Source organism: Chrysoperla carnea, chromosome 4 (assembly GCF_905475395.1).
Source record: "Chrysoperla carnea chromosome 4, inChrCarn1.1, whole genome shotgun sequence".
In the NCBI taxonomy this organism is placed as follows: Eukaryota; Metazoa; Arthropoda; class Insecta; order Neuroptera; family Chrysopidae; genus Chrysoperla; species Chrysoperla carnea.
In genome coordinates this window covers 30,365,735-30,391,039 of record NC_058340.1, presented here as the reverse complement: position 1 = coordinate 30,391,039, position 25,305 = coordinate 30,365,735, and the positions used below count along the sequence as shown (strand labels likewise).

The 25,305-nt window shown below is 28.1% G+C and overlaps 5 protein-coding genes across 6 annotated transcripts in view; 4 read left to right on the top strand and 1 right to left on the bottom strand.

Moving 5' to 3' along the window:
- Nucleotides 1-396, top strand: part of LOC123297275 (nuclear pore complex protein DDB_G0274915) — a 402,738-nt gene extending 402,342 nt beyond the window's left edge. For both annotated transcript variants that reach the window (XM_044878874.1, XM_044878873.1), the window contains exon 8: nucleotides 38-396. In XM_044878874.1, coding sequence (XP_044734809.1) covers nucleotides 38-202 — 165 coding nt within the window. In that variant the 3' untranslated portion in view covers nucleotides 203-396. The remainder of the gene's footprint in view (nucleotides 1-37) is intronic.
- A 6,867-nt stretch (nucleotides 397-7,263) lies between these two features.
- On the top strand, nucleotides 7,264-16,618 carry LOC123298657. The gene is made up of 10 exons (XM_044880749.1): nucleotides 7,264-7,337; nucleotides 8,014-8,169; nucleotides 8,236-8,439; nucleotides 9,000-9,315; nucleotides 12,216-12,331; nucleotides 12,392-12,595; nucleotides 13,324-13,617; nucleotides 15,435-15,578; nucleotides 15,643-15,846; nucleotides 16,279-16,618. Exons 2-10 carry the CDS (start codon nucleotides 8,029-8,031, stop codon nucleotides 16,582-16,584), a joined length of 1,929 nt encoding a protein of 642 aa, XP_044736684.1. The 5' UTR covers nucleotides 7,264-7,337; nucleotides 8,014-8,028; the 3' UTR covers nucleotides 16,585-16,618.
- LOC123297554 (glutathione S-transferase 1-like) lies at nucleotides 12,038-13,668 on the top strand. The gene is made up of 3 exons (XM_044879261.1): nucleotides 12,038-12,331; nucleotides 12,392-12,595; nucleotides 13,324-13,668. The coding sequence occupies exons 1-3, from the start codon at nucleotides 12,191-12,193 to the stop codon at nucleotides 13,633-13,635; spliced, it is 657 nt and encodes a 218-aa protein (XP_044735196.1). The 5' UTR covers nucleotides 12,038-12,190; the 3' UTR covers nucleotides 13,636-13,668.
- A 1,724-nt stretch (nucleotides 16,619-18,342) lies between the features above and the next one.
- On the top strand, nucleotides 18,343-21,442 carry LOC123297370 (sodium/hydrogen exchanger 9B2-like). The gene is made up of 8 exons (XM_044879002.1): nucleotides 18,343-18,472; nucleotides 19,229-19,393; nucleotides 19,456-19,963; nucleotides 20,295-20,401; nucleotides 20,464-20,628; nucleotides 20,735-20,878; nucleotides 20,940-21,041; nucleotides 21,107-21,442. Exons 2-8 carry the CDS (start codon nucleotides 19,256-19,258, stop codon nucleotides 21,311-21,313), a joined length of 1,371 nt encoding a protein of 456 aa, XP_044734937.1. The 5' UTR covers nucleotides 18,343-18,472; nucleotides 19,229-19,255; the 3' UTR covers nucleotides 21,314-21,442.
- A 1,582-nt stretch (nucleotides 21,443-23,024) lies between these two features.
- Nucleotides 23,025-25,273, bottom strand: LOC123297371 (cyclin-dependent kinases regulatory subunit). Its single transcript, XM_044879003.1, has 3 exons — nucleotides 25,117-25,273; nucleotides 24,869-24,996; nucleotides 23,025-23,108 (listed from the first exon to the last, which is right to left on the bottom strand). Exons 1-3 carry the CDS (start codon nucleotides 25,173-25,175, stop codon nucleotides 23,059-23,061), a joined length of 237 nt encoding a protein of 78 aa, XP_044734938.1. The 5' UTR covers nucleotides 25,176-25,273; the 3' UTR covers nucleotides 23,025-23,058.
- Nucleotides 25,274-25,305: the final 32 nt, after the last annotated feature.

Here is a 25,305-nt window from a genome sequence, read left to right as displayed (position 1 = left end):
TAGTGCGTATTCTAAAATTATGTAATTATTTTTTCAGAGATCCGCTGGTTCATTACAAGATAACAGCATGTCAAATTTATATGATAGTTGGAGATCCGAATGGAATGGATATTATTATAACGCATATTATGGAAATCCAAGTAGCAGTGCAAGTTTAGGTGCATACGGAAGAAGGCGTTCAGATTATGATACAAATTTTTAAAGAACTAAAATAGGAAACTAAAATGGAAGAAAAAGTCATATATGACAAAAGTTGTCGTTAGTCAACAATTTTTTTATATAAAATAAGGCCTTTATGTCAATTTTGAACTACTTAAAAACAAAAACTTTACACAAAACACAACATCTTAAACTGGAGTTTTCAAAAATTTATTACCTCTAGTCAAATACATGTTCGGTAATAAATGAAAGTTATAAATATAGTAAGTGTGAACTCTGAAGCTAAACGAACAGTGAATTTGTGAACTTAAAAACTATTAATTTTAGATAGCATTTTATAATACTTTATTATTTATAGAAAAATAATAATTGTTCATGTTTTAAAAATTATATTTAAAAAAAAAAAAAAAAAAATATTTCAAGAAACAGACACTTGAAGATGTCATACTGCAATTATTTCGACAAGCTATTATTATACTTAGATATACAATTAGTTTTTTTTTTTTATTTAAAGAAATTACGGAGCTATCATTCCATTAAAAATTTCGTAAAGCCAAAATAAAGAAAATATTTAGAACTTAATACTTAGTGTCAAAAAATTCAATTTGGCAGCGCTTGTAAAAATTATTTTAAGACATCGTTATTATAGAAGAATATCGAAATTTTTAAAGAAATGACAACTTTTATCCGAAGTAGTTCAAGGTATAATATTAAGAAACTTCAAGAACTGGAATATTAACATCGTCACGTAGGCATAGTATATTTTTTCTCCTAGTTTTGTAGAAGTATTATAGAACTGTGCCATTCCATGGCACATATTTCAAATGATAGTAATCATTTAGGAAAAGTATAGGCATCGGTGACGAATCTCATTAAAAATAGCAATCATGTAGGAATGACGCGCTTTCTTACTCATGGAGATAATCGCTGCTATAATTGGATAAGATCACCTCTGAACAAAATGACGCACGCTTGATGCTCTTTCAAACTGCCAAAAAAATAAACACGGGCTGGCCGAAATACTGTAATAGTAAATTTAAGTTATCATGGTAGAATTAAATAACGTAAGCTCTTGCGCAGTTGGAGACGGGGTAGGTCACACTGTCGTTGAAAACACAGTGTATCTACGGAGATGGACGAAGTACAATGAAGCCATCCGAATTGCGGTTTCTGTTAATCGACTTTACTGAAGTGATAAGGAATTCTTTGAAAAGGAAAATTTGAAAAAAAGATTTAAAATATAAAACTAGTATTGAGAACAAATAAAATACTATTATTTATAAAATAATGCCTTTGTGATGATGTTAATAAAATTAGTTTCAAGTAATTTTCGTAGTTTTTACTTAAAAAATAAATGCTCAAAAAAAAAATAGACAAAAAAAATTGCGAAATCGAAGACTTAACATAAAATACTTTACAGATATTTTATGAAACAAAATATTTAAGCTAAGGATTCATTGCTTCAAAATTATTATTGTAGGAGCGCTAATTTGAACCCCCTTTCTTATATAGTGCTTTGGAATTAGAAAGAATGCTCGTGAGTAAACAAAATTTTGATCTATTTTAAAAGCAAATGTTTATAAAAAAAAGATAACTTTTCTTTATCTCAACAATTCTCTTTTTAATTTATAACAAAATGAATCTAAAATTATTTTAGTGATAATATTATTGAATTCGATTTTTATCATGACAAAACAATGATATACTTTTAGGTTATGCAAAAACATTTAAAAAAATATTAAAAAACAATTTTTATAAATTTTTCATATATTATATAGTCATTAATTTTTTTATAAATTATTGTAAATAGATCTCAATCGAAAATAATAATAAAAAAAATTAAAATAAAAAAAAATGAATCAATTTAATATTTAAGTAAATAATATTTTTGAAACTGGAATCTGCTTAATTGTATATTTAAATATTTACCTATAATTAAAAAAATTATATGTTTAAAATAATAAAATATATATATATATCAATGATACAAATTGTTTAATGAAAAAAAAAATGATTTAAAAAATTTATTCCAATTTTATTACTTTATAAAATTATTTATTTTATGAACGTACAGGGTCTTCCAAAATTGCATTTCAGATATTAATTAAATAAACAACAAAGACCACAATATTCTTATTATGGAAATTGAAAAAACCATCCACAAAAGCCGAATATCAATGGCTGCGTTATGAAAACCCCTTAAGAAAATTTCAAAAATTGAAAAATTTTTTTCCCTTTGATATCGATAAAATTCATTACATAAGATAATTTTGATCCAAAAAATCCAAAAATAAGGTTTATTTAATGTTTGGATGCGTGGCTTTTGAGATATTTTTCTCGTGATAATTAAAGGTATCTAGTTAAAAATGTTTATCATAATTGGAGAATTAGAATTGGATGGAAATTAAATTCATAATACTTATAAACACTCGTTCCTGTAAAGAGAATTGGGGAAATATATACAACCTTTTACTATGGGAAATTAGAAAACTAAATTGTAAATCGGTGCCATTCGAAACAATTTTCATGAAGTATTGTTGTTAATTAAATCTGAAATATTACGTTATCACTTTGGAATACTCTAAATAACTATTCCTTAAAAAATAATTTTAAGAGCTAAAATGAACATCCCACTTAGACTTTGAGAGGTATGTGTTAAAAAACGACCTCGCGTATATTATATACCTATATTATGTCAAAAGAACCTATAAAAATTTTTGTACCCCAAAATAAACTTATATAAATGTTTGAACATTTAGGCATATAAATTTTCAAAACTTTAATATATTAGTTAACAAGATTGGGTATTCAAGTATTCACGTAATTATTCTGTTAAAAATAATTGCGAATGAATAATTACGAAGCTTTCGACCACTTAAATATGCTAAATAAGCCAAACCAAGTACATTAATTATAATATTTCAAAATTTTTTCTCAGTTTGCTAGTTTTAAATAACCATAATTAAGTAAGCGCCAAATACTAATATGTAAAAATAATTCCAAATCATTAAATTGCTCCAGAAATGTTCTTCCGTAACATGCAATTGCTCCACTCAAATAATTGATACTTAATTAGTTATTCATAAATCTACACTTACATATTTTAAGCGCCAAATATTTTTAAAAAAATTATAGATCAGAAAACTGCTCCTTAATTGGTCTGTCAGAATATACAATTTCTCCACTTAAATAAATAATAGTTAATTAGTATTCATAATTAAAAATTTATAATTCCCGATTGTCTCCATATTTACATAATATTTTAATCATCAATATTTATTTAAAAAAATTGGAGATGGCGCTTGTGGTTTATATGATAGTTGTATAATTAGAAACATAGATGGCATTCAAATATTTCAATTATTAATTAATAATAACTAATTAACTATTAACTATTTTAGTAGAGCAATTGTATATTCTGAAAAAGCATTTCAGTTCACTAATGAACAAAAAAACAAACTTGTAATTAAACAATTTTAAAATCTGGAGTTTAACAAAACGCTCACAGGACGTTTTAATCTTAACAGAATAATTACGAGGTGTCTAATTTTAAAAACAAAAATATTCATTATGTCAGGACCGTTTTCCAAAAATACCCAAAATATCATTTAGAAGGATAAAAATAAATTTGAAATTGTTTTCATAACTTTTGACATAAATTTGCTTAAAAGTAATTAAGGTACTAAGACAATTCTAGATTAATATTAAATGCGAATTTGACAAGATAAAGTTAAGTAATTCGAATTTATACCTTAAATCTAAGAACGTTTTGCTTGTTCATTTTCAAGTAAGTAAATGAAGTCAATTCTAGCAATTATTAACAAAAAAAAACATGCTCCTCTCTAATTATGTACAAAATAATTTTACGCAAGTAAAATTTTTTTTGAAAAAAAAAATGTCCAAAATGATTCCAAAAAATCACATTGTATTCAAAATATATATTTAAAAAAATGCAAAGTTATATATTTTATGAGTGCATACGAATTAAGTTTATGAGATATTAAAATATCTTAAATTAGAATTAAAAATGTCTTAATCGAAATTTCGAATTTATTTTTACTAAGAAAACACAAGACATAAGTTTTTTGACAATAAAATATTATTATTTTTGAATTTATTATTCGTTATTATTTTTTTAAATTTGGGTTTTAAGGTTATTTGATCTTTAAAGCAATAACATCAGCACCTCTTACGACATTTTTTTAAACCGTTCGTTGTATTTACTTATTTCAAATTTTTTACTAACCAAAAAGAAGCAAAAATTTTCTCCCAAAGTTTTCTATAATGGCCCCACCGTTTAACATATGTTCAAAATAATTATCGTTGATAATTTGGAGAGAATATTACTATCGAATACTAGACGCAAGATACATTTTTGCGACTTTGGGACCTCTCAAAGCAATCGTCTGGCAGAAGAAAAAAGAGAGAAAAATGTCACAAACTCATAATCCATTTAAACATGTATCAATCAGATATAAGGCATATACTTTTAATTTATTGTGTACATATCGAATAACCTTAATTAATTTTTTCAATATTTCTAAAAGCGCCTACACACTTTACAATATCATTTTATAACGCCCCGTTTAATTTACGTCGCAATTGTGAAAATACGACAATCTCATTGCCATATTATAAAATGACCTTGAACTTAACAATATTTTGCGTTCGATATTGTTTTGTGTGAATAAGCCTTTATATACGAAATAATTTTATTAGCATAATAAAACTTGATTATTTCTAGTATATTATGATAACAGAAAAATTAAAATTAGAATATATTTACTAATTAATAGCCAAAATTCGAAAGTGAATGGAAATATTTTATTTAAATAATTTATTAATTTTTATTCCTTATCTTTTTGTAGATACAAAATTTAAAAAAAAAAAGACATTAAGTCAACATTTTAATAAGTATATGTATATACGTTTGTAAATATAAAAATAAATATACCAGAATATATTATAAATTCGACAAAACATAAGTTTGTCATTTATTTTTCTACCTTTTCGTACTTTTGTGGGAAGATCCAATAGAATACTTGGAATGTACCTTCATCTATTTGAATGAAATTGAGGTAACAAATAAGTTGAAGAAATAAATTTATTTTTATAAACCTTTCGTATAAAATATAAAAGATCCTTAAGATACAGTTCCATTTTTCAATGAAATAATGGGTACTAGCTCGATCTCTGTGGAACCGTAACCCGTGGTTACCCTGTACCCGTGGCTAAAAACAACAACAAACAACAAATTTCATAGAAAAGTGATAAAAAAAAATCAAAAGTTCTTAAATTAATATTAGGAGAACATGAATTAAAAATAGTAATTATATGTCTAGAGCAGGGCTTCTTAAACTATGTGTCGCGACCCCATTTGGGGTCGCGTAGCAAAATTCTGGGGTCGCGAGAGGTAAAAATACAATTTAACAGAAAATGTTTTTTAACTTGTAAAATTATTGTTATAAAGATAAAATAACAATTATCATAGATAAATATATCATGAAATCTTTTAATTCGGAAAGATTGTTTGTACCTGCATTTCTATTAAGCGTATTATAATAACTTGAATAACATTTACTATGAATTATGAAATGTTATTGGAATGAATAAAAAATATAAATTTATTTTTGTCAATCTCTAGAAGCCGAAATAATCCCGAGAAATAATTATCAACAAAATTTCTAGGTATTATTGCTGAAGAAACAGCTTTAACACATATTAAATCCCAATATCGTTCAGCGATAAAAAATATTGAAGAGGTCTTACGTCCAGCAGTTTCAAACATTCCACCAAGATTTGATTTGTTATGCAATAAAAAACAGGCGCATCCATCTCATTAAATTTTTAACTTATACTTTAATTTAATACTTACCACGCAACTACTTGAATATATTCGAGAGAATTAAGACGGTCAGAATCCACTTTTATTTTTGAAACTATAATAAATTCAATTTTATAATTTTTTGTGCAATTTTAGATTTTTGTATGTTTGAAAACGAATTCTAAACTTATATATTTTCATATGTATATGTATATTGTTACCTAATAAATAAATCATCAAAAAATATTAATTTATTTTTCTTTTATATTTGGGGTCGTCAAGAAACTCGCAATCATAAATGGGGTCGTGAATTACAAAAGTTTAAGAAGCCCTGGTCTAGAGTATTAAGAGAGCATCTCTTAAAACTAACATGTTTGCCTAGTAAACATATTATTCAAATTTATGATATTTTTTCGTTCAAATTAATTGTCTAGCATGTTTTTCCTAGGCGGTATAATAAGCTTGAAAATGGGGGGTGCATCATGAAATTTAATAAAGGAATAAAGAAGATAAGGGTAGGACAGAAAAAACTGGCTAGAGTAATAATAATATGTAAGATAAGAAAGTATAAGAAAAAAACATCTTGAAAAGTTTTTAGAGCTAAAAAAACCAATGAGGTTGGTTTAGTTTTGGTTACTCCTTGGTCCTTGATAGAACATTTGTAAGAAAAAAGTTCATCTTGTGTGGGAAATCTTTCTTTTCGGTAAGTTGACATGAAAATGGAACAATTCACTAAACCAAAGAATTCGAGATTGAATTACGACGGAAACAAAACACTTATTTTTTTGTAAGAAAAAAGTTTTTAAGAAAAAAATTCCATCATTTTTGTGTACACTTTTTTTTCTATCGGCAATTTACATTGCACACCAGTAAAGTTTTAACATAAAGATCGCAAATGATCTACTGGGGCGTGGAACTATTTTTTCGGAAATCATAATATTTATTTCTATTATATACCTGACCTGTATGAAACGGCTCGAAATTAGCTAGCTATAACTAAGAGTTTTGGATTTAATTGTCCTGGGAAGTAATAATTATAGAATAGAGATATGTTGAATTTAAATGATACGGCCTAAAATTTAAAAGAAAGTAAAATTTAAATCTCCACCATTTGTGTACTAGAGCGTATAATGTTTACTCTTATATAATAATTTCTCCCCACATTTGATAAAGTAATTTCAGTGAGTATAAATCTTTTCAAGGTTTTTATTGTAATTATATATACAATTATTCTACGATTATTTGCAGTTATTGCACACATGTGAAAATTAAACTATTAGATATTCTTAGTCATAAAATCAGAATCATAAGACACGTACAATTTAGAAGTCATTTTTAGAATAAAACGTTCGAAGTAAGTGAAAAAAATTATAAAAATATCGTAAGTTTCTCTATCTAGCTAATTATTATATTGCTTTTTGTTTTCCATGATTATCATCAGAAAATATTTGCATAATCAACATATAATTATTTTTATTGTCCCGCATAATAAAAATTCAATATACAGGATGGTCAAAAACTCAAAAATACGTACGTAGATTTAGTACGTCCATAACTTCTAGATATATCTTAGTGATAGTTTACCCAAACAGTGAAGATTTTTTACTAATAAATAACTAGATATTTTAACCAGGATGTGTTTATACTCGTATTTGGCCTTCAAGTGATTAAAGAAAAACAGTTACATGAATCTTCTTGATATTTCCCTATTTCATTTCTGCCTTAAAAAACATACAGGGTGGTAACATACAGGGTAACTCATAAGCTAATCTCTATATATTAGTAATTTCCCGCAGTTTAATAGCGAGAGAAAAATATAGTAAAATTTAATTTCAAAGTTGACGAAAAACTTAATTAATTCTACTTTTAAGGGGCCCGGGAAAAATTATATTGATTCAGGCTGTTTTTAAAAATTACAGTAATTTTTTTAATTTTGGGTTCCCCTCAAATGTTGCCGCCCTAGTTCTAGGCCTAAATGTACCACATGAAAGAGAGTAGAAAAAAAGAGTAATAATTTTCTACTTGATTAGAGGTTCGTAAGAATTATGGCTCCAATACTATACCACCAAGATTTAAGTCCCCCATGCAGAGCTGTTCGTATTGTTGCAGCTGCGTTAAATATTCCTTTAGAGTTGAAAGTGATAAATTTATTAAATCGAGAACATTTATCACCAGAATTTGTTGAGGTATTTCAAAAATTATTCTTTTTTTTCATTAATTTTATATTTTTAAAAGTTTGTATACTATTCTAGATCAATCCACAACATACTTTGCCATGTTTGGATGATAATGGGTTTATAATTTGGGACAGTCATGTGATTATAGCTTATTTAATTGATGTATATGTTAAAGGGGATACATCTTTGTATCCAAAAGATGTTAAAATACGTGCGATGATACATCAAAGAAATCATTTTGACACTGGAGTTTTGTTTGCAAAGTTACGGCAACTATTTGTAAGTATTCAAAAAATGGATTGAGCTAGATTTTGGCTCGAAATGTTTAAAATTTCATTTATTTTATGTAATACACAATACATACACTCGAATTATTTCAAAGCGAAGATATGGACTTGGTGCTTTTTCGCTTTTATTTCTCGCTTTTTTGAATGACCAGTCACTGTAGTTATAAAAGGCATCTATCTCTAATCTTTCGGGGTTTGAAGACAGTTTGAGCTGTACTAACTGTAATGTAGTAGCGTAGAACATGAATCTGCACATTCTGGAGGAATGTCCTCGTAAAGTCAGAATAATGTACTTAACTTTCTACTCAATTGTTTTGTAATTCCTAATGATCACAGTGGCATATCGATAAGAGGAAACGAGCCAAATATGATACAGAATAGAAAAAATTGTGGGAATGAGCTCAATAACCGTTAAAAAAGGCAAAAAGGCTAAGATAGTTTTTGAGCTTTGCTTCGATCTCTCTTCTACTACATACTTCTACCAAATGCTACCGCGAACACCACAAATTGACACAAGAAAATTAAAAGTTTTTTCCTAACTTTTCCTTTTAGATTCCCGTACATACTCAAAATGAAAAAGAATTAAATCCAACAGTTGTTAAAGAAATTGAAGAAGCCTACAAAATTATTGAAGCATTTTTGTCCAAACATAATTACCTATGTGGAAACAGTCTAACTGTGGCTGATATTTCATGTGCAACAACTATTCAAATGGTAAATGTGGCTGTTCCAATTCCAGAAGAATGTGTGAAAACTTTAAATTGGTTAGATCGCGTAACAAATTTTCCACCATATATTCAAGAAAATGCAGACGGTCAAATTAAATTGGTGAATCGATTAAAATCTTTACTAGGTGATAAAATTCATGGTTAACTATAAATAATTATGAAACTGCCTTCTTGCAGTGGTATGTATGCTAAGGATGGATTTTTCTATAATTTCCATTCTTGGCAACCATTATTTTCTAACAGAAAGTATCCTAAAACAATTATTATTTTTAGAAAGCGACGAAATCATACCAATCTATTATTTTTGACTTTTTTAGATGGTTTTAACGCCAAGTTTGTAACGCCTAAAAATATTGATACTATGAACAAAAATTTTGTATAGGTATTCATAAAATCCCCTAATTAGTCAATTTCCGGTTGTCTGTCTGTCTGTCTGTCTGTCCGTCCGTCCGTCTGACAACACAGTAACTCAAAAACGAAAAAAAATATCAAGTTGAAATTTTTACAGTGTGCTCAGGGCGTAAAAAGTGAGGCCAAGTTCGTAAATGAGCAACATAAGTCAATGGGGTCTTGTAAACCGTTAGAGATAGAACAAAAGTTCAGATGTAAGAAATGTTTCTTATAAAAAAAAAACTTTTGTTTGAAACATTTTTTCGAAAACATCACTGTTTACCCATGAGGGCGCAAATATGGTTCGAACATTGTATAGTATGTATTATATGGGAATATCAGTCATGTGTGTGTGACATGTATGTATGGCTGGCTATCTCTCTTTACCTACATGACGTGAAAAAACAAACGATTCCGTTACCAATACTGTCTAGATATGGTATTTCAACAAATAACTGAGTCAATTGTTTGTTTTCTGAGTCACTTGTTTTAATTAAAATTTATGTTTAATTAGGGAACCCCTTGTTAAAAATTTCAAAGCAGTCCGAAGTTAGTTTATTAATTAAGGCTTGAATGTAACATAAATAAAAAATAAATATTAGAGTATTTAAAATAAAAATTTTCGAAATAATCAATTAATATCCTTTCCATCCAAATAATAAAAAGTTGTATTAATTTTGTGAACCATGCAAGTAATAAAATAGAGGCTGTACCGATTCTTTAAAAAGATGTAGGTTTTGTTTTAGATACGGGTCTCATTTTAACTCCTAAACCTTTCTAACCAAAATGCTAAAAATTGGATAAAATATGGTAGCTAGGCTGTTAAATACTACGCAACTGGAAATTTAGTGAGTTTTTTTCTAACTCAAAGAGAAACGAAATTATAAATAAATTCACGCGAAGGTTTAGCTAATATGAAATAAAATAATTATTCATTAATGTCTACTTATATCCAATTATGATTAAAAAATTATTATACCATGTATAAATGAAATATATCATAGTATATTAAGTTTAGTCCCAAGTTTGTAACGCTTGAAAATATTGATGCTACGAACAAAATTTTGGTATAGGTAGGTGTTCATAAAATAGCCTAATTAGTCCATTTCCGGTTGCCTGTCGTCTGTCTGTACGTCTGTCATCGCGATTACTCAAAAACGAAAAGAGATGTCAAGCTGAAATTTTATAGCGTGCTTTTGACGTAAAAAGTGAGGCCGAGTTCGTAAATGAGCAACATAGATCAATTGGGTCTTGGATCCGTAGGATTCATCTTGTAAACCGTAAGAGATAGAACAAAAGTTTAAATGTAAAAAATGTTTGTTATAAAAAAATAAACAACTTCTGTTCGAAATATTTTTTGCAAACATCACTGTTTACCCACGAAGGCGAAAATTAGGTGCAAATTTTATAGTATGTATTATATTATATGGGAATATCAATTATGTATGTGTAATGTGACTGTGTAATCAACACTGTATATACATGGTATTTCAACAATTAACTCAGTCAATTGTTTGTTTTCACTTATTTCTAAATTATTTCAGTTAAGTCATCGCTCAAAATATTATTAATTGACAATTGATAATCATAAAATATGATATCTGATAATGACACTATATAGTGTATAAAATGCTTCTATTTTTCTATCAGTGGCGAAACTAGATAGAAAAATGCCTTGAAATTAAACGACCGGAATCCGTAAAAATAATACATAACGCTCAAATTTATAGTAACCATCTCTGTAAATAAATAAGATGTCCCATTTTAATTTTTCCAGCTAAACTTTTCATTAATACACCGCTTTCGTACAAAATAACCCCGATAACATTTCTTTTACATTTCCCCTTTGAAATAATCGAGAAAAACGCAAACAAAAATTTTTGTTTTGGAATTTGACGAAACTCGATGGATGGGGTAATTTTGATCCAAAAAGTATAAAAATCAGGTTAATTTAATGATTGGATGCAGAGTTTCTGAGATATCGCAATATTTTGATCGATTTTAGTCCATATCTCAAAAACTATTCGACCAGTCGAATGCACTCGATTTTTGAACTTTTTGGGTCAAAATTACCTTATATACTGAGAACTTAGAAGTTAATTCCACCCTATCTCTATAAAAACTCTAAATTCGAATTAAATAAATTCATTAATCGGGATAAAAACATCCTATCTCATAAGTTAGACCAAAAAATACACATTCTACAAAAGTTTATTGAAAACGGTTCAGGGGTTTCGGATCTTAGCGTAAACATCGTCACATGAGATTTTTATAAATAATAAAGTCAAGCTGTTATCCGTTCGATTCGATATTTTTGTATTAGGTATCTAGTGTATATTTTTTGGACACGTTGTAAAAATATTAACTAATGAAAAATAATTAAAATAATAATTCAATCTGGCCTTCAAACTAAAGGGGCTCCTTGATTAATAATACCACAGTTTTAACATAACATGCATGTAAAGGAGCATACCAACATACGCGCGATAGTTAGATGCGCCACTGATCTTCAATCATTCGCATTCCACTCATTACAGACAAAGTATTGTTATAAACATTAATTATATCTATTAATAATAAATGAAAAATTTTCATAACATTAAGTTTAGTTTGTAAATAACCATCATGGCTCCAATACTTTACCATATAGATTTAAGTCCACCATGCAGAGCTGTTCGTATTATTGCAGCTGCGTTAAATATTCCTTTAGAGTTGAAAGTGGTAAATTTATTAGAAAAGGAACACTTATCACCAGAATTTGTAAAGGTATTAGTTTTTTTTTATATATTATATCCAACAGCTTTAATATTTTTGTGAATATTTTAGATTAATCCACAAAAAACTGTGCCATGTTTAGATGATAATGGATTCATACTTTGGGACAGTCATGTGATTATAGCTTATTTAATTAATAAATATATTGAAAATGATACACCTTTATATCCAAAAGATTTAAAAATACGTTCAAAAATTGATCAGAGAAATCATTTTGATTCTGGAGTATTATTTGCAAAACTACGTGAATTATTTGTGAGTAAACCAAGCTAAAACATTTGTTTTAATTCCCAAAAGACACCACGACACACTGCTGTCTATTAATAGTAATACCTATTTTTATGACGATGAATACCTATTTTTATGTCTTGTTTGTATGTCGATTTTTCTCATTAACGAACTTGACCTTTCAAATAACAAAAACCCTTCTTGATACCAAATTTTATTCAAATCGGACTTAAATTGCGACCACTAGAAAGGGTACAGACACATAAAAGTATAAATACATATGTATATATAATATACATTTATATCTACATAAATTTTAACGATGGTCATTTTTGACATCTATTAAGTAGGATCAATGAACATTTGAAGAAATTTTTTCAAAAATTCATATACAGTACAAAAGCAATAGCTCCATTTTCTTCGGAAATTCGCTAAAATCTCGTATCACGCTTAAAACTTGCTACTCTTCCCCATTTACGGGCTTCCCCTTGCCAAACATAAACAAAAAATTAATATATTTGCAAATAAAGCTGTATTTATGTCTGAAATTTTATCTATTTGGATATTTTCGTAAGGTAGCAATTTCACTGTACCTATTCATCCTAACAGTTCAATGGTTATAAATAAGAGTTAACAAGGGACCTTAAAACCTTAAGATTTATAAAACTCATCATCGAATAATAAATTAAGGTTCATCAGATGTTAAAAAAAATTCTGTTTTAGTTTCACACCATACAAATTAATTTTTATTGTAGATTCCTGTTTGGTTTAAAGGTAGTAAAGAATTGAATCCATCGACATTGGAAGACATCGCAAAATCATATGAATTCATTGAAGCATTTCTTGAGAATAATGACTACCTTTGTGGAAATCATATTACCATCGCTGATATTTCATGTGCAACAAGCGTTAATTACAGTAAAGTAGTTGTTCCAATACCTAAAGAATTGACAAAAACTACAGCCTGGATAGAACGTGTCAATAGTTTTCCACCATTTGCTGAAGTTGATCGACCAGGTCAATTGGCTTTGGAGGCAGCAGTAAAATCAGTATTAACTAATTTGTGAAATATATGAAATAATTCATATTTTAAATTAATAAATGATTTTTTTTTTTTTTAAAGCTTGATTCATCAATAAACCTTACTTTTATCAAAATAGGACCTTATGAAATCACTGTTATTTAAATTAAAACAAATCCAATTTGATTGCACGCGTAAAAACGGGCATAATTTATAAACTAAAGTGTTGTACCTTTTACTTTGAAGACGATTAAGATCATTCCCAACAATTACGCCTGTCAAAGATTGAAGTGCGTAGCCGCTTAATTCTTTGCTAGGCAAACCCTTTTACCTTTTTGTGTACTTTGGGTCGAATCTTGTTTTAAGGCAAAAATTTTTGAAAACAAACAGCCTAAGATTTATAATTTGTTTCATTAACTTAATATACTTGACATAAATTCAGCTTAAATTCTAATTAGATCTATACTACAATTATTGCTATGTATAGCATCTCAGCGACGCGATTGTGTAATCTTTTCACTTCTTCACTATTATTTCTAAAAATCTAATTAATAATCACAGTTGTTTTTAAACCAGCGGTTAACTATACTTATCAAAAGATAAAAAACTAGTAATTCTGACATTTAAAAGAAAAAAAAAATGTTTTTATAATAAAAATTATTGTCAAATCATCTTCCTTTGCTAATTATACGGAGTGTTCCAAAAAAATGTATACACTGATGAAGTTTCAACGAGATTTACCAACGGGATTCACATTTACTTATTTGCGAGATTAGAAGAAAGAACAGTCCAAAGTACCCTGAAGATTTATTTCGGAAAACCAGGTTCATCTGCCGGCTGCACAAAACAAATAGGATCCATCGAAAAAAATTAGTAATCTCTTAGACAATGCTTTTTTTCTGTGGGGGCATTTCAAGCACAATGCTTGTAGAATAAAGCATTGTGCTACAAACATTAGCTACAAACAGTAAGAAAAAATCAGCCATTGAAAATGAATGTGTCCAAATACCAATTAAAACGATTAGGAAAATTTTGGATTTCATTGGTCAGCGTTATACCAATCTGAATATTTTCATTCACATTGTTTTTCATAATAATTATAAATATTACAGGCATGGAATTTTTGGGACATTGTGTGTTATTATCATGGACAGGGCCGTAGCGAGGGTATATAGCGCCGGTGGCAAGTATTTAAGTTGCGCCTTTACGTCATCAGAATCCAAAAAATTTAATTAATCTCTATCACATACAAACTTTATCCAATTTTGATAAACCAAGTATGTAATCCTACTAAATTTGGATCATACTTTTCAAATTTGTGATCAAAATTAACCTAGCTCTAATAAGTTTCAAGAATGTGCAGCCTTGGTCCCGGAATTAAGCATATAAGTGATAGTTTGCGAAAAACTGACAAGGCAGCTGAAAAGAATGACCCTAAATTAGTGTGTTTCAAAAAAAATTCAAGATCGGATCAAATTTGTCTGTGTTATTAAAAAATCGAATTTTTTAACTTTATGATGCCATCACTTTCGCGTATTGGTATTGTTTTTTAAAACACCGTGTATATTAAAAAAATGAGCATAAGCAAATAATAATAATAATTAGAAAATCAAACAAAAGGAAATGCTAAACATGAAAATGTTTAAACAATATTTGATTGGCCTTCAAAACAAGGGGCTCTGTAATCTTTACACCATAAATCTCTGGACATTTAATATATATATATATCCAATGAAAAGATACGCCACTGATTTTAATTAACTTGCATGCGGGGCAAAGTTTAAACAATTATCTGTTTATAAATATAATTTGAATAATATTCAGCTTATTAGTTTGTAAATAACCATCATGGCTCCAATACTTTACCATCAAGATGTGAGTCCACCATCTAGGGCTGTTCGCATTGTTGCAGCTGCGTTAAATATTCCTTTAGAATTAGTATCAATAAATTTATTAACCAAAGAACATTTATCTCCAGAATTTATAAAGGTAACCATCTTGTAAGTTCTTATTTTGAACCAATTTAACTTATTTTTTTTTATAAATATTTTAGATAAATCCACAACATACTTTACCATGTTTGGATGATAATGGATACATACTTTGGGACAGTCATGTGATTATAGCGTATTTAATTAATAAATATGTTGAAAATGATACACCTTTATATCCAAAAGATTTAAAAATGCGTTCAAGAATTGACCAAAGAAATCATTTTGATACTGGAGTTTTATTTGCGAAATTACGAGAATTATTTGTGAGTAAAACTTTAACAATGGCTTTTATTGTGTTTTCTAAAGTGTCAAAAAATTTAAATATCAAATTATGGGAGGCAAACAGAAATTTTAGGACTAGAGGGGAGGTCAAATTAATATTCTTGGCCTAAAAAATTTCATAAATTCAACAAAGTTATTTGATATTTAAAGACATTCTTAGCCAACTAAATATATTATAAATGTAGCTCTAGGAGGGGAGCTGCTCTGACCTGCCCCATGGTGGTAGTGTTTTTTAAGATTGATCAAAATTATATGAACTATGTTTATGCTTTGCATAAATATACAGAGTGCCCCGCAAATACCGCACGCTTTTGTTGCACGAATACTTAGTTATTAATTAAAATAGGCCCTGTACATTAGCATTTTAATAAATTAAGTAGTATTTTATTATACAAAAATTTTTATATTTGTAGGTTCCCATTTTATATAAAGGTAGTAAACAATTGAATCCAGTAACAATGGAAGACATCGCAAAATCATATGAATTTATTGAAGCATTCCTTGAGAATAATCAATACCTTTGTGGAAATCATATTACCATCGCTGATATTTCTTGTGTAACAACCGTAGAAATGCTTCAATTAGTTGTTCCAATTCCTAAAGAATTGATAAAAACTGTAGCTTGGTTAGAACGTGTTAAAAATTATCCACCATTTGCAGAAGTTGATAAACCAGGTCAAATGGCGTTGGAAGCAGCATTAAAATCAATATTAAAATAGTATATCTCTCTCTCAAATTTATAAATTTAAGAAATAAATGAATATTTGATAGCAATGGAAGACTTTTTTAATAAAACTCGTTCCTGAATATCTAAAATTTCCTACTCAAGAAAAATCTTTGTATCATTGGAGGTTGTGTCAAACTCTTGCACTTAAAAAACAAAGTTTTCATAAAAAAATTAGTTTTGTGTACTAAGCTAGGCAACTTGTACACCATAACCAGCAGAATTTCACATGAATGCCTACAACTGATAAACTTCCCGATAGCATACATTGGTACCATGCAATACATCATAGACATAGGAAAAGCAACGACGGAGTATAAAGTTGTATAATACATTTGTATAATACTCTCTCACTCTCTGGTACAATTACACTCCGTTCCTTCTTTTCCTTTGTCATGATATACATATCCTTTGCTACACTACAGTCCCTTTTTTAATGCTATTTTGTGGACACTTTTTGATTCAAACAGCCATATAAGTTTGTGTTCCTTATCTCTACAATATGAAACTACAAGGCTAAAGTTCAATGGACAGGCAGTCTTGATAAAATTTAGTGATTCCTGTTACGGAATCCTAAAAATTTATTAGTGGTGTTTATAAAAATTTATCTTTAAATAATTTAAATCTTGTTTACAAAGACTTAATTTAAAATTTATAAAATTTAAAATGTGTGATAAACTAACATAAACAAATAATGTAATAAATGTTTTTTTTATGCAATTATTTCCTAAAAATAATTTATAGATAAAGAAAAAATTTATCAAAATCGAATTAAAATTCCTTGATGACGCTTGTACCCAGAATTAGCTATTCTGATTTATGCAAATATAATAGCTATATTTAAAAAAGAAAAAAAATATTCATAGGAAACTTTTAATTATAAAATATTCGATTAAAAAAATTAAGCAAAACATTTCTATTACTTTAAACACTTGCATCAAAGACTGCACAAAAATAAACTATGTATAAATCTCAACATATCTAATACTTACGGGCACCCTGTATGTGTTCTTTAACTTGGCCCAAGTAACTATTTAAGACTTTCAATAACTGCCCAATCTATTCAAAAAAAATTATTTCACTTTGACTTACCCCGTTGTTATTGTTCGGTAGGCTTTTTAGATCAAAGACTGGAACGATTCTTGGTAATCGGGATCCAAGTAATTAAGGTTGAATCTTTCTCACTTCCCTGTGACTTCAGGGCGATGACTATAATGCAATTTCCAAAAATTTTCTTCCACTGTTAATTAATGGCGGTGCATCATCATTAATTCTTGAAACAGTAGTTATAGGCTATGGAACAATATACATATACATCGATTGATAAGAAATTTTGTTTTCAACAAACTTTATGAATAGGTACGTAATTCCTGAAAAATGCATAGTTATAAGAAACTAGCGAAAAACCTATTCTACCCTAAATTCAAAATGGCAGAAAACCTCTTGAACTGAGAACGCTTGAAGTCCCTCAATTACACTGAAAGTTTCATCCTGTCCTATCAATCATATTCCGAAATAAAATTACGGATAGCTTCAATTACTTCGAATTTGGAGATCGAACACATAACATAACCTCTATGTTACACGTGATTGTGTTTCTTTATTATATAGGGATGTAAAACATCAGTATGTTATTTGTGATATTTACTATCGATTGCATAAATTTTCGCAATAATAATCACAATCAGTTTAAAACTTTCAATATTTACTCTACACTTTATATCAACATATGCTTTTAGAAGCCTACAACATGTGATTACTTCATGTAATCAGATGTACCTAATTGTAACTTTAAATAAAATTTAATTGACAGTTTTATTAATCACGAGTACTTGCATAATTTAATTAAAATATGTGAACTATTTTATTTATTTTACATGTGTGTAAGTACAATTTTTTTACATAAATCAATAATTTGCAATAATCGCGGGGAAAATCGGAAGATTGATATAAGCATTCTAAGATCCGAAAGAAACATCCATTACTCATATTATTCAAATTATATTCAAAATTAAAGTCCCAATATTAAAATGACGGAGAAATTGCAAAATTCAGTTTATTAAAACTAATTAACATTAAAATGAATTATTAATACAGAGATTTAATTTTTTACAAATATTGGCCGAAATAACCTGCAAACTGACTATCCTACTCACTTTATTTGATAAGGTTAAGAAGCTGGGCTGACAAATGACTTCTAACATTGGGAAGAATTAGAAAAACATAAACCACCTATTTCGAGTGCTTATCGGTCACTGAAAATTCATTGAAATATTTCCGATGAAGTCTGGACCACAACAGCAGAACAGATATACTGTCTTCTCTTACCGAACTAGGAAGTAAAATAACTTGGGTGATGCTCCGCACTGGCATTCTTAAAGAAGACAGGAAGGGTCCATATAATATGTGTGCTCTTTTGTTTAAAATTTTGCAATTTCCACTTGTTTCTCTCTCTCATGAACAAGATAGATCCTGTATAGATCTATTAACAATCTAAATTTTAAAAGTCGTATCTCAAAAAAATGAAAACTTGTGTCTCTTCAAATAATCTATCAATGATTTTCAAGCGATTTGTACCCTCTGCCTCTCAGTTGCCTCTAATATTGTTTATTCAATACTATTTTTGTTACATTTTTTAGACTTAATTTTATTTATAAGATTTCTAAATGGCCTGCAGGCTATTCAAATGGGCAGATTTGGCCCAAAAATGTACCTTAGCAGTCATTTTTGTTGCATTGTGGGGTATTGCATTTACATTATTTGGTGAAGATGTTGGACCTCAAAGTGATACTGTCATGCTTTGTGTAAGTAGATTTTGTTAGAAAATAAATTTCCGAAAGTATTAAAAATTAAAATTTTTTTGTAGACTCTTTTTATTGGTGCCAAGATTTTTGGATATCTGGTCTCATTATTAAAATGTCCACCTATTCTTGGTCAAATGTTTTTTGGAATACTTTTACAAAATGTGGGGTACTTTAATTTAAGTCCACCGTTTAAGCAGTTTGCTGCAATTTTAAGACAACTCGCGTTAATAAATATTATGTTACCGGCTGGTTTAAATTTAAATGCTGATGTACTTAAGAGCAATGGCATTATTGTTATTCTTTTAGCTATTGTTCCAGCATTGATCGAAGTGTTAATTATGGCTGGTTTAGCTTTATTGTTACATATTAAACTCGTGTGGGCAATATTAATGGGTCTTATTCTAGCTGCTGTATCGCCTAGTGTTATTTTTCCATGTTTATTTCATTTGGAGGATAATGGTTATGGATTAAATAAGGGCGTTAACACGCTAGTGGTAGCATCGTCGACTTTAAATGATATCGTTTCTATTGCAGTTTTTGTGGCCCATCTAAGTATAATATTTTCAAAAGGTAATGTGTAACGCAACGTCAATGAAACTTATGAAAATGGCTTTCGGTGGAATTTAATTTGTATCATATCACAGGCTACTGTTCAAGAATTGTTATACTCTTCTAATTTGTTAAAACTTGTGATAAAATTAGCCGAGTAGAATTTGAGATATTGCAAAATACGTTATCGCGAAAATTACCTTAGGTACTGACGTTTATGGAAATCCGAAATTAAAATTTAGCCTTTTTACCAAATCGCTAATCTAGGTAATAACACATCTAAAGCCATTCTCACATTAGGTTTTTTATGTTTTAGGTATGATTAAAATTTCATTTAAACTTTAAATTTTAGATGGCTCAAATTCTGAATTGTGGCGTGGACCAGTAGGATTTATAATTGGATTTATATTTGGAATAATTTGGGGTATTCTTGCACGTTTAATTCCTGATAAGTCTGATGTAAATAGAAATCTTATTTTCAAATCCAGAAAATTTGTTAAGTCTCACAAATTATTTTCTAGAATTTTGTTGTGATACTACGAACATTACTAATAGGAATTGGAAGTGTTTTAGTTTGTATGGCAAGTGATGCGCTAGGTTTTAGTAGTGCCGGAGTATTAGGATGTATTGTTTCAGCTTTTGTTGCATCTCAAGGATGGCGTAGAGAAGGATGGATTGGAGATAAGGTAAAAAAATTTCAGGAAATTCAAAATACTCTTACTCTAAAAAATTTGAAATTTTGAATTAATTAGTCGGAAACAATATTTATATTCTTACATTTTCATATTTTAGAATCCAGTCAAATATAATTTTATGATATTATGGAAATTTTTTGAACCAATATCCTTTGGTCTAATTGGCGTTGGAGTCAAATTTCATCTGTTACATGGTTTAGCCATTCTATACCTTTTAGGTTTTTCTCTAATTGCATTAATTGTAAGGCTCACTTGATATGTGATGTTCTACGCAGTAATTAAAAATAAATTCTAATTTTTAGGGTCGCATAATTTCCACATACGCGATTGTATATTTTAAAGACTTCTCTGGAAAGGAAAAAATATTTTTCGCCTTATCTGCTATACCGAAGGCTACCGTTCAAGTAAGTATTTAAACTACCAATATCCTCGTCTGATTTGTTAATCCAAAAGAAATACTAAATTTTAGGCAGCACTTGGTCCGGCAGCTTTAGATAAAGCAACAACGGAAGATGAAGAAAAAAATGCCATGAATGTTTTAGTTTTATCTGTTCTGTCGATAATAATAACAGCTCCAATTGGTGCTTGGTTAATATTAACATTTGGACCAAAATTATTACCGCGTAAGGCTAACGAACAAAACGAACTCCAAGGTGGTGATGATGATATATCTTGACATCCACTGCTTGGAAGTAATAAGGCTAAAGAACAATTTAGACAAAGATATGTGTATTAATTTTAAGTAAATAATTATTTTTTTGTACTTATGTATTTAGTACTTAATTAAATGTAGAATTAAGTCTGACTTAACTTTTTATCTCAAATGACTACTTACTTCTTCTCTTTACTTAAAATTTTTATTCTTTTCAAAGTTGAACTTGATTTTTTGGCTAATATTATTATTTCCAAGCGAGAACGTGATAGTAGTATAATTTTTGTAGTGTATAACAAATTCAATGTACAAAATAGTCGAAAATTTACGTATGTAAAAATATTATTTTTCCATGTAAAAAAGGCTTAGTGCTATTATTTGTTAAATAATAATTAAGAACATTATGAAGTAGTTTTTATTAAACTGAGTCTTTACACTCCCTTCCTCGGTTTTACCACGAGGGGGAATAGTATTTCCTTCTCCGAAAAGTAAGAAAGCCAATAATTATACTATTATATCATCTTCCTAGTCACAATATGGTACTTTCGACCTAAAAAATTATAAAATCGGATCCTATTTACGATTGAACGAGCATTTGTTTAGATATTGACCAAAATCGTATACGAGAAGTGGTATTTCGGATCATTTTCTTCAGTCGATATCTCAGTCTCCATGTTTTCCGATAAAGCCATATCGATAAAACTTTACCATATTTATTTTAATTTTGGGAGTTTATATCGCTCCACAAATTATAATTTGTTATTCAAAAAATGTAATAAACATTTTTAAGTAATAATCGTTTGATCTGTGTGTCTCCCACTGAATGAGGAAAGGAGATCGAGCGTACCAAAACAGCAGATATTTATGACTGACTGCTTTTGAAAAGTCATCTAATGCGGATTTTTCTGTGCATCTCTAAGGGCATTACGAAATCAAAATACATAAAAAATTTTTAAACAATTATTTTATTTATAAAAAAAAAATATTTAAAAAAGAAAATACATTTTATTATTGTATAATTATTTAAGAATGGAATTTTTATATTTTAATATATTAGGCCATGCCTTCATAGGCAACATTACATGCTATCATGCTTATTATTTTAAGTGGATACAATTTTTAATTTTAAGACTATAATATTTACAATTCCTAATTTTTTTTTTTTTTTTTTGCAAATTGAAAATTCGCGATCAGTCCGGTTATTAATAATCTACAATTCTACTTAATATTACAATTCTATAAAAAAAAAAATACTGATTATAAATAATAACCAAATTAAAAAATTTTAAAAAAAAGATACTTTTCAATTTTGCTTAAAAAAATATGTATCCAAATATGTTTAATTAAAGCCTTGTTTCTTTGATTTACTAATCAGAATGACTTCAAAATTATTTTCCAATAAATTCGATCAAACAACTCTGAACAGAAATAAAAGAAACAAATTTCTTTGAAATTAACAAAGATAAAAATTGATCAGTAAGGTCTTATAGACTAGAAATATAGAATGTTGAAAACAGAAGAGATTCATGGAAACGAATACAAAAATGATTAAAATTTAATATAATAATGGCACATTCCAAATGGCTAATAAAATTCATGATTTTCATACAAGTTTTAGAATTTCGATAATGACATAATATTTTCAGAAAATAATCAGATAATGGAATTTATTTCTAATTTATATTAATTATTATTTAAACTTATATCTTAAGTTGAAAATTTTATGAACATATTTACAACCAAATAATTGAATGATATTTCTACGTTTATTAATTGGGTGGTGTTGTTATTTGTCGTTTGAATAGTAGAATATGAGGTTCTGAAACAAAAATTGCATTATATTTGTTAAATTCTACTTTCTCTTCCGATAAACAGGTGTATCTCTAAAAAAAATCATTTTGAGATAAACAAAGTTAGTTTTAAATAACGTTTTTATACCATGTGTATATGAAATATACATAATATATTAAGTTTAGTCTAAAGTTTGTAACGCCTAAAAATATTGATGCTATGAAAAAAAATTTGGTATAGGTGTTCATAGAATCACCTAATTAGTCCATTTCCGGTTGTCTGTCCGTCTGTCTGTCAACACGATAACTCAAAAACGAAAAGAGATATCAAGATGAATTTTTTATAGCGTACTCAGGACGTAAAAAGTAAGGTCGAGTTCGTAAATGAGCAACATAGGTCAATTGGATCTTGACCTGTGGGTCCGTAATACCCATCTTGTAAACCGTTAGAGATAGAACAAAAGTTTAAATGTAAAAAATGTTCCTTATAAGAAAATAAACAACTTTTGTTTAAAACATTTTTTTGGAAGCATCACTGCTTACCCACGAGGGCGCTTATTAGATGCAAATTTTATAATATGCATTTATATGGGAATATCAGTGTCTGTGTAGCTATTTAAAAGTGGATATCTTTTTTCATTTTACATGGTATTTCAACAATTAACTGAGTCAATTGTTTGTTTTCAACTGTTTATTTATAACTTTGAATTTAATTTCAAATAAAAATTAGCTTTTTGTATCAAATTAATCAACGAAATCAGGGTAATTAATTACAATAATCAAACTTTGGTAATTATATATCATTAAGAAACAGGTAGAAAATCTACTTATTTTGATTATGCAATGTATCTCGCGATATATCACGGCAGAATTCAGATTGTATTACTAGATAGAGGAAAATAACAAATCAGGTCGTTGTCAATAAAATTTTTTGTAGGTATTCTTGATTGAACCAAATTTATAAAACCGATTCCTTTATACGATTTTCCTTTAAGTTATATATTAATCGAAAAGACGATACCGATCTCAGATTAGTGTCATCCTTTCCAAAGAACTTCAAGATGTGCTTAAAAGACTATCAAAAACGACACATTGGATGTTTCGAGAACCAGTGAATAAGAACTGTTTGAAACTACCGATTAAATAATTCAAAGTATGGAAATTTTGATCATTGGCAAAGTTTTAGAAAATTCATTTTGTAATTTATTTCCAGATTATTTTTCCTGTAAACATAATACCTATATATACAGAGATATTGGATCTTCTGTTTTCATTTTCCGGTATAATTTCATCGTGAGAACTGTTTGAGATATATTATAAAACTATAAAAACTATAGAATAGTACACAATATTCTTTAGCCCACAGATCGAAGTAGTGACTAAATCTAAATTTTTTCGAAATTTAATAATAAATGACTTGTGCACTTTGAAGATAAACAACAAATTTTGAGGAATTTTAAACAATTTTTTTCTTAAATCTGTTGATAAAATTGTTCCCTTGAATTGCTCAGTAAAAGAATGGACACTTACTCGATAGAATCAAGACTATATTTCATTTGATGTTATTTTATAAATGGCGTACGCCGATATTGATATCACTTTTTGAATTCTATCCCATTGAAACATCAAATTTAATACTTTGAGGGGGTCAAAATTTTTTATTTCTTAATTTAAAGAAAATTTAATCAAAACGATCGACTTTTAAGCAAAGTAATTTGAAATTTAGACTTTAGAAATTTTGAAACAAAGAGATTGAAATTTAAACTGTAACCGAAAAATGAAAACTTACCTGGTTTATGTATCATATAGTGTACCCATCCTTGACTTTGTTGAACACCTAAATTTCTCCACTCTTGTTCAGACATTAAATGAGTTTTAGGTACAAATTTAACTAATTCTTTGGGTAGTACAACATGCCTGAAAAAGGATACTCCATTAATAAAACATGTCTACAATGTCTTCCAAGGACAAATCTTTAAGGGATATTCTTCAAATTTGTATTAAAAATATGAAAAAATTAATGAAATCTTCAATTACCTGTATTCATATTTATCATCGTAGTATTTATCAGAATAATAAATATTTTTATGAGCCATTTTTCTAGGAAATTCTATAAAAAATTACAAATTATCTCACAGAAAATAACCGCGAACGTGAACTTGTTGAACGTTGAACAGTTTTTGTTTTCAGTTTAAATTCAAAACAAATTACGTTTATATTTGGTTC